We start from the raw sequence: 14,185 nt of genomic DNA, 5'->3' as shown, positions 1-14,185 counted from the left end.
GACATATAAAGATGACGTCGTTTTTGGGACGTCTTTCACCTTTTTTTTACTAGTTCCTTGACTAAATTAAATCTTGATTAAATCTCTATAATATAACGTGTTTAACGTGTTGCCATGGTTACCTTCAGTGTGAAATACGTGAGAGAGATTCTCATGTTTGTTCATGTAAACAATGAAGTAAGAGAACATTAGAACACAGAACCCAACACGGAGCCGACCCAGAAGCCCTGAAGTGGTTCCCTGGTTCTTTGTTTACAGTTTTAATCAAGTACCAACATTAACGTTCTGATATAGATATATATATATATATATATATATATATATATATATATATATATATATATATATATATATAAATAAATAAATAAATAAGAGTATTTCTATTCTTCAGCTCCACCATTCTTACAGAACGGTTCCTTAAAGAATGGTTTCTTACAGAACAGTTCCTTATAGAACAGAGGATCATAAGGTAAATAACCCAAAGCAGTTTGACACAGACAGCACGTTAACATTGTGAACTCAAGGATACAATTTATATCTGTGTGGTTGCACGGGTTCTTTATAGAACAGTATTTTATAGAACAGTTCCTGACAGAACAAATCTTTATAGAACCATTCCTTACAGAAGAGATTTTTACAGAAATGATTTGTTGCAGAACAGTTGCGTATAGAACAGTTCCTTACAAAACGGTTTCTTACAGAACGGTTCCTTAAAGAATGGCTTCTTACACAACAGTTCCTTACAGAACGGTTCCTTGTAGAACAGAGGATCTTGAGGTAAATAACTCAAAGCATTCCGGTTGGTGTTTCTCTTTGAATCCTTGTTCAGATGTTCAGCAGAACACGGTTCTCCTCAGCGAGAACACGGTTCGGTGCACAGAAAACGTTCCCAAGTCTGTGTTCTGTTCAATGAATTCTAATTAATATTTTCTACCGTAAATCTTTTTTTACTAAAATTAAGTTTCACTTTATTGTATTTTGAGGTAGAAATACTTTTATTTTTTCCATTGGGACCAAACTCATCTTCATCACTTATAGAACTTCATCTTCATCACTTCATCTCTTATAGAACTTCATCTTCATCACTTCATCTCTTATAGAACTTCATCTTCATCACAGTACAAGATACAAAACAACACAACATCTGTAAAAAGCCCTAAATAGTCACGTTTCATAGCACCACCTTTATAAATAAAATTGTATCAAATGTTTGGTCAGAGTTTGTGAAAAAGGCACATCCTGACAAACAGAAACACGGAATATAATACATGTATTATATGTGATATATAATACATATAGTATACATTTTATATCACATAATACATGTATTATGTGATATATAATACCTGTATTATATATCACATATAATGCATATAGTATACATATATTATATCACATATAATATACTTATATCACATATATTATACATATATTATACATATATAATACACATATTATCATAACACTGCTACATGAAACAGGTTCAACTAGAAAACTTCTGGTTTAACGACACAAACTGAACTGAAGACCTGAAATATAAACCAGTTACAAGAAGAACTACGTCACAATAAAACACAGCACCGTCAGTTTCGGAGCGCCCGGGGACGCAGGTGGAGGACTTGAGGACTCTGGTGGAGGACTCTGGTGGAGGACTTGAGGACTCTGGTGGAGGACTCTGGTGGAGGACTCTGGTCGAGGACTTGAGGACTCTGGTGGAGGACTTGAGGACTCTGGTGGAGGACTTGAGGACTCTGGTGGAGGACTCTGGTGGAGGACTCTGGTCGAGGACTTGAGGACTCTGGTGGAGGACTTGAGGACTCTGGTGGAGGACTTGAGGACTCTGGTGGAGGACTCTGGTGGAGGACTTGAGGACTCTGGTGGAGGACTCTGGTGGAGGACTTGAGGACTCTGGTGTATCTCACTGACATTTCCACACAAATAAACTGAAGGGAAGAAATAGAGAAACCCGTTAACCATCACAGTGTTAATACATTTTTCTGCGCCAATGATCAGTAGATCATGTGACCAGTAGAACATGTGACCAGTAGATCATGTGACCAGTAGAACATGTGACCAGTAGAACACGTGACCAGTAGATCAAGTGATCAGTAGAACATGTGACCAGTAGATCATGTGATCAGTATAACATGTGATTAGTAGATCATGTGATCAGTAGATCATGTGATCAGTAGATCATGTGACCAGTAGATCATGTGACCAGTAGAGCATGTGATCAGTAGATCATGTGACCAGTAGATCATGTGACCAGTAGATCATGTGACCAGTAGAACATGTGACCAGTATAACATGTGATTAGTAGATCATGTGATCAGTAGATCAAGTGATCAGTAGAACATGTGATCAGTAGATCATGTGATCAGTAGATCAAGTGATCAGTAGATCAAGTGATCAGTAGAACATGTGATCAGTAGATCAAGTGATCAGTAGATCATGTGTCCAGTAGAACATGTGATCAATAGAACATGTGATCAGTAGATCAAGTGATTAGTAGAACATGTGATCAGTAGATCAAGTGATCAGTAGATCATGTGACCAGTAGATCATGTGATCAGTAGATCAAGTGATCAGTAGAACATGTGATCAGTAGATCAAGTGACCAGTAGATCATGTGACCAGTAGAACATGTGACCAGTAGAACATGTGATCAGTAGATCAAGTGATCAGTAGATCTTGTGATCAGTAGATCTTGTGATCAGTAGAACATGTGACTAGTAGAACATGTGACCAGGAGAACATGTGATCAGTAGAACATGTGATCAGTAGATCAAGTGATCAGTAGATCATGTGACCAGTAGATCATGTGATCAGTAGATCATGTGACCAGTAGAACATGTGACCAGTAGATCATGTGACCAGTAGAACACGTGACCAGTAGATCATGTGACCAGTAGATCATGTGATCAGTAGATCAAGTGACCAGTAGATCAATTGACCAGTAGATCAAGTGACCAGTAGATCAAGTGATCAGTAGAACATGTGATTAGTAGATCATGTGATCAGTAGATCAAGTGATCAGTAGATCATGTGATTAGTAGATCATGTGATCAGTAGATCAAGTGATCAGTAGATCAAGTGACCAGTAGAACATGTGATCAGTAGATCAAGTGATCAGTAGAACATGTGATCAGTAGAACATGTGATCAGTAGATCAAGTGATCAGTAGATCAAGTGACCAGTAGATCATGTTACCAGTAGAACATGTGATCAGTAGATCAAGTGATCAGTAGAACATGTGATCAGTAGATCAAGTGATCAGTAGATCATGTGACCAGTAGATCATGTGACCAGTAGATCATGTGACCAGTAGATCATGTGACCAGTAGAACATGTGACCAGGAGAACATGTGATCAGTAGATCAAGTGATCAGTAGAACATGTGATCAGTAGATCAAGTGATCAGTAGAACATGTGACCAGTAGATCATGTGATCAGTAGATCAAGTGATCAGTAGATCAAGTGTCTTGCTCAAGGACACATGGGATTGAACCGCCAACCCCCTGATTGAAAGACAGACCTGCTAACCACTGACCCACAGTCATGATGCGTTCAGGCTCCGCTCAGTGATCATGAGTACTGGCTGAAGGTAAATGATAACGTTCTCATGATGCGTTCAGGCTCTGCTTAGTGAACGTGAGTACTGGCTGAAGGTAAATGATAACGTTCTCATGATGCGTTCAGGCTCTGCTCAGTGAACATGAGTACTGGCTGAAGGTAAATGATAATGTTCTCATGATGCGTTCAGGCTCTGCTCAGTGAACATGAGTACTGGCTGAAGGTAAATGATAACGTTCTCATGATGCGTTCAGGCTCCGCTCAGTGAACATGAGTACTGGCTGAAGGTAAACGATAACGTTCTCATGGTGCGTTCAGGCTCCGCTCAGTGAACATGAGTACTGGCTGAAGGTAAATGATAACGTTCTCATGATGTGTTCAGGCTCCGCTCAGTGAACATGAGTACTGGCTGAAGGTAAATGATAACGGTCTCATGATGTGTTCAGGCTCCGCTCAGTGAACATGAGTACTGGCTGAAGATAAATGATAACGTCATGATGCGTTCAGGTGTAATCTAGTAAAATGTAGTGTTGGTGATGAACTAGAATAAATCATTTTTCACATGAATATAAAATAGATATTAGATGAATTGTGATGTTTAACTTCCTGAAGCTCTGAGCTCATCGTTACGTCATTAACACCAATGATGAATATAATAATAATATCTGTTATTTAGAAGAAAACACTAAAAGTACATCATGTAGTACTTTGATGTTTACTGACTTCATAAAAACACGTTTAGTTCCAGAAACTATTTGATCAAAAAGAGGAATATATAAATATAAAAGAGACTTTGTTCTGCGTAGTGATGAAGCTTTATTTAAGGGTTCTATGTTCTATAAATTATTATATTATTATTAGCTTTATGGATACATAAATTATGTTACTATTATTATTATTATTAGTAGTAGTAGCTTTATGGATACATATATTATGTTATTATTATTATTAGCTTTATGGATACATAAATGATTTTATTATTATTATTATTATTATTAGCTTTATGGATACATGAATGATTTTATTATTATTATTAGCTTTATGGATACATAAATTATTTTATTATTATTCTTATTAGCATCTTTATGGATACATAAATGATGTTATTATTATTAGCAGCTTTATAGATATATAAATGATGTTATTATTATTAGCAGCTTTATGGATACATAAATGATGTTATTATTATTATTAGCAGCTTTATAGATATATAAATGATGTTATTATTATTAGCAGCTTTATGGATACATAAATGATGTTATTATTATTATTAGCAGCTTTATAGATATATAAATGACGTTTGGGTCTCACCTGCAGTCGCTGCCTCCGGCGCTGATGACGAACTTGTCGTCGCAGGAGAAGCGAGCGTTGGTGACGTGAGCCGAGTGACCAAAGTAGCGCTTGTGTTTGGCCTGTGGAACCGGGAGGAAGCACAAAGAGGCGTGAAGGAACCCGGCGGACATGGAGGAACCGCTCGCGTTCTCTCAGAGCTCACTTACGAACTTCTCGGAGCACGGGAAGTCAAAGAGCTTGATGAGGCCGAAGTCGTCTCCTGTAACCAGGTGGAGGCCGGCGTGGGAAACACACGCGCAGTTAACGTCTGCCTTCTCCGTGTTCCGAGGCCACACGCCGAGAACCTCGTCCCCGAGGATGCTGAGGAACCACCAGAACCAGCCAGGGTCAATAAGGGAACCAGGTTTACAATCTGTACGACATCCCTGACCTTTGACCTCACATCGGATCAGGAAAAACTCCCCAAAAATAACCTTTGACAGGGAAAAAAGGGAAGAACCCTTCAGGAGAGCAACAGAGGAGGATCCCTCTCCCCGGATGGACAGATGAATAGATGTCATGTGACCAGATGAACAGAGTTACAGAGTTACATAAACACATTACATGAATATGACAATGTATGAATGGACCTCCAATCCATGAAACAGAAGGAGGTAGAGAGGAGGGGGGGCGGGGCATCAGCAGGGCCATGGCATGTTGTCTAGCATGTTCTCTTTAGCTTTGAGGCTTCAGTGCTGCATTGGTAGCGTTAGCTCACACACAAACACCAGACTTAAGACTTTCCTCTTTAATAGTGCTTATAGTTAGGGCTGAATCAGGTTTGCCCTGGTCCAGCCCCTTGATATGCTGCTATAGGCTTATAGGCTGCTGGGGGATGTTTTAGGATACACTGAGCACCTATCTCCTCTTCTCTCTCTCCTTATGGATGAATTCACATCTCTCCATTGCACCTTATTAACTCTGCTTCCTCCCCGGAGTCGTTGTGACTTCACGTCTCATAGGGTCCATTGGACCTGGAGGTGTCTGATGCTGGTGAGCCGGCCTCCCATTGGCCCTGCTGATGCCCCGCCCCCCCTCCTCTCTACCTCCTTCTGTTTCATGGATTGGAGTTCCATTCATACATTGTCATATTCATGTAATGTGTTTATGTAACTCTGTAACTCTGTTCATCTGGTCACATGACATCTATTCTTCTGTCCATCCGGGGAGAGGGATCCTCCTCTGTTGCTCTCCTGAAGGTTTCTTCACTTTTTTCCCTGTCAAAGGTTATTTTTGGGGAGTTTTTCCTGATCCGATGTGAGGTCAAAGGTCAGGGATGTCGTATGTGTACAGATTGTAAAGCCCTCTGAGGAGAGTTTGTGTTTTTGGGCTATACAAAATAAACTGAATTGAAATGAATTATTCCCCTCAATGCTTCACAGTATATTCTGGTACCAAGGTTCAACACTTGGTTCTCTGAGCTCTACATGATGTTCTTTTGCCCGCATATTGTATTTGTCTTAGTAGTTCCCTCAGTTCTAGAGACAAGTTCTACAATATGTTAACTAATCTTCATAGTAGGTCCTGAATAAAATGAACCGTTATCTAGTGTTTAGTTCCAGTTGTAAGATGTAAAGAAAGTGTATTTTCACTAATATATTTTCCTTTAGCACCACAGGTCAAAGGCTCCTCAGTATGTTCCTGTTCTCTATGGTGTCAGCATGTTTCTGACACCATAGAGCATGTTCCCTAAACTTAACACAGCCTCACCTGGTCCAGGTAGCCCAGGTGATCCTCTCAAATACAGACTGCTCTGTGACAATTTTTCCTGAGGGAACTTCATGCACCTGCCGAGTGTAGGTGCTGGTGGACACCTGGGGAGGAAATTAAGGATTTCACGTTTTAGTCAGTTCACTAATGTGGATGCTCTCATGAAAGAGTTTCACTGAGCTTAACTGTAGAAAAAGTACCTGCACCATATAACAAGGAGCTGTTAGTAAAAGGTCAGACGTCACAGCTCCAAACCTTTGTCCTGACTGAACTGAGCCTGTAAACTTGGGTCATAGTTAGTCTTGTTAACCTGGATATGTTTGCTGTCAGCCGAGAAGTCGATCTGGATGACTGAGCCAGGGATGTCCTTACAGTAGCCAATCCTGTTCAGGGACGGTCCCAGAGAAAGGTCATAGAAATCCACAGCGCTCTCAACTGAACCCACCGCCAAGAATCGGTTGTCTGGACTGAACCTGAACAACAAGAAGACCCCAGAAACATGTAGTTGATTAAGGTTCAACACAGAGGCGTTAAAGATCTGTGTGTATGCCCCAATGTCTGTTGAAGATGGATGTCGTACCGTATGTCCTGGATGGCCACGCTGCGGTCTCTCTTCTTTCCCCAGACGGTGAGGGAGTTGACTAGCAGGACGATGAACTCTCCGTTCTCCATGCCGATGGAAACCATCTCTCCGTTGGGACTGTAGGAGGTGCACTTAGCGGGATGACCCAAACTCACCTTGTTCAGAAGTTTCTAACACAGAAAATCGATAATAGAACAAATGAGAAGATGGTTAAACTGTTGAACGGACGTCTTCACTTCTGCCTTCAGGCCGCTACCTTATCGGCCAGGTCCCATATTCGGATGGTCCCGTCGTCGCTGGCAGAGATGAAGACGTCTTTGAAAGGATGAGTTGCCAAACCCCAGATCCCTCCCTGAGTGTGTCCGTTGATCATGGTATTGGAGGCAGCGTTCTTTTCTCCAACCTCTATGATCTCGCCATCTTTGGTGCCCACCAGGATCTTACCCTGGATCATCGGGACAAAAGAGACGAGTCGGAAGGTAGCTACAATCATAAAGATGTCTCCTTGAGTACATCGAGCAAATGCCGTGCAGACAGTTTATGCAAATTTCAAGAAATATGGTAAATAAAATGTTAATCAATGACATATTCTGACAAAGATCTTCAATATAATGCTACCAACTGCTCTAGAACTGGAGGCAAATTGCCATAATGTGCCTTTTAAACTATTTCGTCTTCACATTGCAGAGGTTGTTGCCACTGGCCTCGTACCTTCCCTCGGCAGACAGACCGGACATTCTCCACCAGCTGGCCGGTCTCCAGCTGAAACGCTCTGCAGCGCTTCATCTCCTGATCCCACAGCTTCACAGCGCCACCCTCTTTAGTCCTGTCACATACATCAACAGACAGTTCTTAATACACTGCCTCCCTAGGTATCATAAGAGTTGTGAGCCAATCACACTCAAAGGGCTCCCAGATGAAATACCAGGAACATTAGCAGCCATTGTGGAACTCAATCTGCTGACCCTAAAAGGGCAGCCAGAAATCTCCACAACATGACTGGGATTACAAAATGGAAGTAATGCACTGTTATGTTATGCTACAGGTGCTAGAACTTTGAGAACCACTGCCTTCAGTGATGTGGATCAGAAGTTACCACTAAAAGTTAACTAGTCTGTCACTTTTCTAACTGTAGCTGGGTTCAAGTCTGTTAATTCTGGGGTACTCACGGCCGTTCCTTCCCTCCAGTAACGATGAGTCCATCCCTCAGGGTGGTGTACATGGTGAAGACCGGACCACTGTGCGCCTTTGCCACCACTCGAACCAGGAAGTGCTCCCTCCAGACGTAAACGTCTCCGTTGATCGCGCCGGTGAACGTCAGGTTGCTCTGGAGACAAAAGACTGACTCAATACAGATTTAAATATCTTATTTTAGAAGGAGAGTCAGAGCTACGTTTTGGTCTTACAGCACCAAAGGCGACAGACAGCATGGTCTGCATGCGGCCATCCTCCACCGAGCCGATCACGCCTTTCTTGTACACGAGCGAACCTCCGACTAGAGTCCAGAACTTGATGTGTTTGATTCCCACGGACACAAACTGGGTGTCAGAGTCCGGTCTGAACTCCACCACGAAGATCCGCTCAGCGTGGCCACCTTTACAAGTCACCTTGGTGCCTAGCAGAAAGGTCAAAGGTAACTTCTCAAGTCAATACGTCTCTGTGACATAATCACAGTGAATTCTGTTTGTCACATGTAAAAAGGCTCTTTGAGACACACACACACACACACACACACACACACACACACACACACACACACACACACACACACACACACACACACACACACACACACACACACACACTCTTCAGGAGGGATTAATGTTCACTCTTAGGGGTTCTTCTTGCATCCTAATGGCCGACTGCTCTACCTCCTGAAAAACACAGCCGCCCTAAAAGTTATAAAGAAGGACTTTGTACCTTCCTGCCACCTCCACACGGTGATGGTGTGTTCAGGCTCCACTCCCACTGACAGCAGCAGCTTTCCCGTGGCGCTGAAGTTGACGTAGCCGACACCTTTAGCGTGGGAACAGCGGAGGATGGACAACGTCTGCTTGGTCATGGCATCCCATACATGGATGGACGGAGCAAGGCCTGATAGGAGACCAGACATGTATGAACCAAAGAACTGAGGAGCCACAGAACCAAGGCAACTAGATACCCATGGTCTAAGGATCCAAGGAACTGTGGACCAGATGGCCTGAGGCAGTAAGGTGGCCCTAGAACAATAGCACTTAGAAACCTAAGAACCACAGTACCAATGTGCCAAGGAACAGTAGAACCAGGGGCCGGAGTTACTATGGTAGACCAGGAGTCAAGGATCCAAAGGACCTATCTAGTGCTGCACTTAACAACTATTTTGATAGTCAACTATTCTGTCAATTATTACTTTGATTAATCAATTATGAATCTAATAAAAATGAAAAAGGTTTATTAGGGCGTTAGCTTCATCAAGAGTTAGCTTGAAAACTGCTTCACGAGACAAGAGAAACACAGAGTTCAACATGTGAGCTCCTCACTGGCTGGCACATTGACCCAACAGCCAAGGACTCTCGTAACCCAGAAAATATAGAACCAAAGGCCCAAGTCCATAAGATAGTAAAGAAGCTGAGGAACTATAGGATCCAAAGAACCTACGTTTAAAAGTATCAAGGAAGCAAGAATCAAAGGAACTGTGGTACCAAGGACCAAAGCCAAGGTACCCAAGGAACCATCCTTAGATGTTCAGCACGGAGCATAGAGCACAGGACTAGAGAGTATTAGGCAATGTGGAAGCAATACACAAGGCATGGAACCTAAGGAATCAAGGACTTAAGGTAGTAAGGGAACCAAGAGAGAGTAAGAATCAAGGAGTTGATGAACCAAGAAACAAAGTAATCAAAAAGCCATGGAATCACGGAGGCAAAACACCAAAGAATAAAGGAAACAATGAACTGAAGAGGTAAGGAACTTGAAGAAAAGGAGAGAGGGAACTAAAGGAAGTGAGAAGAGTATCAGGGAGAACAGGCTAGGAATTAGGAGTTAAGGAGGTATGGGACCAGTGATGGGACATCTTCTATCTGGTACCGACATGCTGACTCAACACAGAACGTCTGGTAAGAGACTGTTTTGGATTCAGAGTACAAACTGCTTGTTTTTCCATCCACTTTGTATTCACACATTGAACCTTTCGGTCATGATCACATGACCTGAAGTCTAACGTCGGCCATTTGGGACCAGTTGTGTATTTAGAACTGCCGGACTGTCACCAGCTTCCATCTCCTTCATCTTAAACAGTCAACCCCTCCTTCGCCTCTGGCCACCTATCTCCACTTGTTTCTTTTTAGTCTCCTCTGTTAACATAATTTAGTTGTATATTTCATTTGTTTGTTTGTTTTCAATGTACTTTCATTGGATTTCTCCTCTGGGGACCATGAACATCTCTAGGAAATGAAGAGCCTGTGTGATTGGGTGGGGAATCGGGATTAAAGAACCCTGAGATCCTCTGCATCAGTACAAGAGATCCGGGTCCAGCTTCTATCAGAGGTTGTGTGTACAGCAGCTTCTGAATCAGTCTCAGCACCAACACTACAGACACCACAAACAACAGCAGCCCATGTTTACATGCTAATAAGAGCTTTGTTGCTTTGGTTTCTCTCCTGCCATGCTCACTCTAAAATGGACTCATTTGAAAACAGCGTTTACAAAAAGGTTCTCCATCCACACTAATTCAATTCAGTTTATTTGGTATAGCCCAATATCACAAATTACAAATTAGTGATATTGTTATATTGATAAATAATGTTTTCAGATTGTTGTTTGTATGATATTAATCTCTTCATCTTCCTCCACAGGAAGCTCTCGATGGCACATTAAGTTAACAGTAACTGCATCGAAATCAAACCCTGAGCGACGTGTTCGGGAAACCTGTAAACTTTGAGCCCTTCAAAGTTACGGTCAAATCCTTTAAGAACTTTCTAGAATGACGTTTCACACATTTCCCTCGCTGCACAAAGCACTTCCAGTGCTTCAGTAGCTTCCAGTCTGGTTTTCTTCAGACTGTTTATAAAAAGCATTTGAAGAGGTGAGGTCAAAGGTCAGGGATGTCGTATGTGTACAGATTGTAAAGCCCTCTGGGGAGAGTTTGTAATTTGTGATTTTGGGCTGTACAAAATAAACTGAATTGAAAAAATGTTTTCATCACCAAAAAACACTTAATTGTGTAATAATTTGCGTCAGCATGTTGAAACAACAGTCAGTTCACTGCACTCGACAACGATAGTGACTGGAAACATCTCAATGCACGGGGGGCTTTTCTTCAGACCTTCTGACTCAAAAGACAAAGGATTTGTTCAGGGTCAGAGCTCACGGGGAAGTCGACTCAACATTGGTTTCTTTGGTTTAGTGTGAATGGATTTCACAAAGAAGCTGTGTTTTCATCTGAATCCACATTAGGGTGGACCTGGACTCTGACAGACTTGGGGGGGTGGAGCTACAAACAGAAGAACCAGACCTGATACTCACCGGACACTTCAGCCTCTGCACACGACACCAACACGTCAAACACAGAGTTCTCCACATGTCAACAGAATGTGTGTGTGGATGATCGGGGATGCTGAGTGACAGCAGACTTACCTGGCAGGTCAGCCATGTCGCCTGGTGATGAGGTGAGGCGTGACAATGAGGAAGCAGTGGAAAAGAAAAGAAGTGCAATGGGCAAAAAGCAGTCTGGTCATGCATGAGAATAACATGGCTGTTCATCTGCAGAGTGTGTCTGACTGCAGTGAGCTCTGCTTGTATCTCCACTCTAAACACGGTTCCCTTCCTAGACTAGAGAGTTTAAAATGGGAGCAGAATATCCCCTCTTTGTGGTTGTTTAGTGTCTTTGTGGTTGTTTAGTGTCTCTTTGTGTCTCTTTGTGGTTGTTTAGTGTCTTTGTGGTTGTTTAGTGTCTTTGTGGTTGTTTAGTGTCTCTTTGTGTCTCTTTGTGGTTGTTTAGTGTCTTTGTGGTTGTTTAGTGTCTTTGTGGTTGTTTAGTCTCTCTGTGGTTGTTTAGTGTCTCTTTGTGTCTCTTTGTGGTTGTTTAGTGTCTTTGTGGTTGTTTAGTGTCTCTTTGTGGTTGTTTAGTGTCTTTGTGGTTGTTTAGTCTCTCTGTGGTTGTTTAGTGTCTATGTGGTTGTTTAGTGTCTCTTTGTAGTTGTTTAGTGTCTCTTTGTGGTTGTTTAGTGTCTTTGTGGTTGTTTAGTGTCTCTTTGTGGTTGTTTAGTGTGGTTGTTTAGTGTCTCTTTGTGGTTGTTTAGTGTGGTTGTTTCAAGTCTCTTTGTGGTTGTTTAGTGTCTCTGTGGTTGTTTAGTCTCTCTGTGGTTGTTTAGTGTCTCTGTGGTTGTTTAGTGTCTCTGTGGTTGTTTAGTGTGGTTGTTTAGTGTCTCTTTGTGGTTGTTTAGTGTCTCGGTGGTTGTTTAGTCTCTCTGTGGTTGTTTAGTGTGGTTGTTTAGTGTCTCTGTGGTTGTTTAGTGTGGTTGTTTAGTGTCTCTTTGTGGTTGTTTAGTGTCTCGGTGGTTGTTTAGTCTCTCTGTGGTTGTTTAGTGTCTCTGTGGTTGTTTAGTGTGGTTGTTTAGTGTCTCTTTGTGGTTGTTTAGTGTCTCTGTGGTTGTTTAGTCTCTCTGTGGTTGTTTAGTGTCTCTGTGGTTGTTTAGTGTCTCTTTGTGGTTGTTTAGTGTCTCGGTGGTTGTTTAGTCTCTCTGTGGTTGTTTAGTGTGGTTGTTTCAAGTCTCTTTGTGGTTGTTTAGTGTCTCTTTGTGGTTGTTTAGTGTCTCTGTGGTTGTTTAGTCTCTCTGTGGTTGTTTAGTGTGGTTGTTTAGTGTCTCTCTGTGGTTGTTTCAAGTCTCTTTGTGGTGGTTTAGTGTCTCTGTGTGGTTATTTATGGTCTCTTTGTGGTTGTTTAGTGTCTCTTTATGATTGTTTCTAGTCCCCTTGTGGTTTTTTTACATCTCTTTGTGGTTGTTTCAAGTCTCTTTGTGGTGGTTTTGCTTCTCTGAATCTTCTGCAGATATTAAGGTTACTTACTGTTGGTAAGAAGATAGCATGAACACAGTCTGTACTCACCGATCTGTCCCGTAGCGATGATGTTTTGGTACTTTGGGTGTTGGTTGACTGTCAGACAGAGGATGTCGTCGGTGTGTTCCAGGTAGAAACTCTGGGTTCCTGTCAGGACGGTAAGCAGGTGGTATGATGTCATCATCAACAACAACACGTAACACTAGAGGCCCAGTCTGAGGGCTGAACTGACCGGCGGACAGATTCTGGATGACCACGGCAGCAGCCGTGTGGAAGATGATGTCGGCGCCATCGTTGAGGTAATGCAGGTTGTTGCGACAGTCGAAGCCTCTGTAGCCAAACACGTGCTCCAGCACCAGCTCCTGAAACGACACACATCAGCTGTTCAGGTGAAGTCACATGTCAGTGGACCGGACAGGTACACGAGGTTCGACTGACCTCCACCACCTTCTTCTTCTTGGTCACATTGTTCTTCAGCAGTTTGTCAGGCAGCGGGGCAGCTCGACTCACAGGAGGCCTGAACAGGAAACGGATCCAGAACCAGTTCAGATGTTGAAACGCTGTGTGTGTGTGTGTGTGTGTGTGTGTCATCTGATCACCTCTCCTCCACAGGAAGCTCTTTGAGCTGCAGGTGAGGTCTGGTTCCCGACATGTTCCTGATGCTGGCAGAATAGATCTTGGTGACGTAGTCCACCGCCTTCTCCCGGGCCACATCGCTGTCGTACCCTGTAGACACAACAAGGCAAGGCACGTTTATTTGCAACACACATTTCAACAACAAGGCAATTCGAAGTGCTTCACATAAAACCATCAAAACATTATAACAGTATAACATTAAAAAGCTAAAAATAGAACAGCAGGGCAGCTGCAATAGTGAAATGCAGAAATTGATTAATATCCTTGAATCAGCAAACAGAGAAGCCTTCAATCTGGATTTAAAGGAGCTGAGGG

General features: G+C 42.4%; 1 protein-coding gene across 3 annotated transcripts in view; it reads right to left on the bottom strand.

Annotated features, from left to right (window-relative positions):
* Window positions 1-1,359: 1,359 nt before the first annotated feature.
* LOC117729201 (echinoderm microtubule-associated protein-like 6) overlaps window positions 1,360-14,185 on the bottom strand; it is a 45,805-nt gene continuing 32,979 nt past the window's right edge. For 2 of the 3 annotated variants that reach the window (XM_034530059.1, XM_034530075.1), the window contains exons 27-42: window positions 13,834-13,960; window positions 13,673-13,751; window positions 13,467-13,596; window positions 13,283-13,381; window positions 11,813-11,833; window positions 9,119-9,292; window positions 8,605-8,813; window positions 8,368-8,525; window positions 7,910-8,024; window positions 7,455-7,643; window positions 7,196-7,368; window positions 6,926-7,088; window positions 6,616-6,719; window positions 5,073-5,226; window positions 4,885-4,985; window positions 1,360-1,943 (exon numbers count right to left, since the gene is read on the bottom strand). In XM_034530059.1, the coding sequence (XP_034385950.1) occupies window positions 1,919-1,943; window positions 4,885-4,985; window positions 5,073-5,226; window positions 6,616-6,719; window positions 6,926-7,088; window positions 7,196-7,368; window positions 7,455-7,643; window positions 7,910-8,024; window positions 8,368-8,525; window positions 8,605-8,813; window positions 9,119-9,292; window positions 11,813-11,833; window positions 13,283-13,381; window positions 13,467-13,596; window positions 13,673-13,751; window positions 13,834-13,960 (2,021 nt within the window). In that variant the 3' untranslated portion in view covers window positions 1,360-1,918. The remainder of the gene's footprint in view (window positions 1,944-4,884; window positions 4,986-5,072; window positions 5,227-6,615; window positions 6,720-6,925; window positions 7,089-7,195; window positions 7,369-7,454; window positions 7,644-7,909; window positions 8,025-8,367; window positions 8,526-8,604; window positions 8,814-9,118; window positions 9,293-11,812; window positions 11,834-13,282; window positions 13,382-13,466; window positions 13,597-13,672; window positions 13,752-13,833; window positions 13,961-14,185) is intronic. The other variant, XM_034530067.1, reaches the window with a different exon arrangement.

This window comes from Cyclopterus lumpus, chromosome 1 (assembly GCF_009769545.1).
Source record: "Cyclopterus lumpus isolate fCycLum1 chromosome 1, fCycLum1.pri, whole genome shotgun sequence".
Lineage (NCBI taxonomy): Eukaryota > Metazoa > Chordata > Actinopteri > Perciformes > Cyclopteridae > Cyclopterus > Cyclopterus lumpus.
This window is presented reverse-complemented; position numbering and strand designations above follow the sequence as displayed.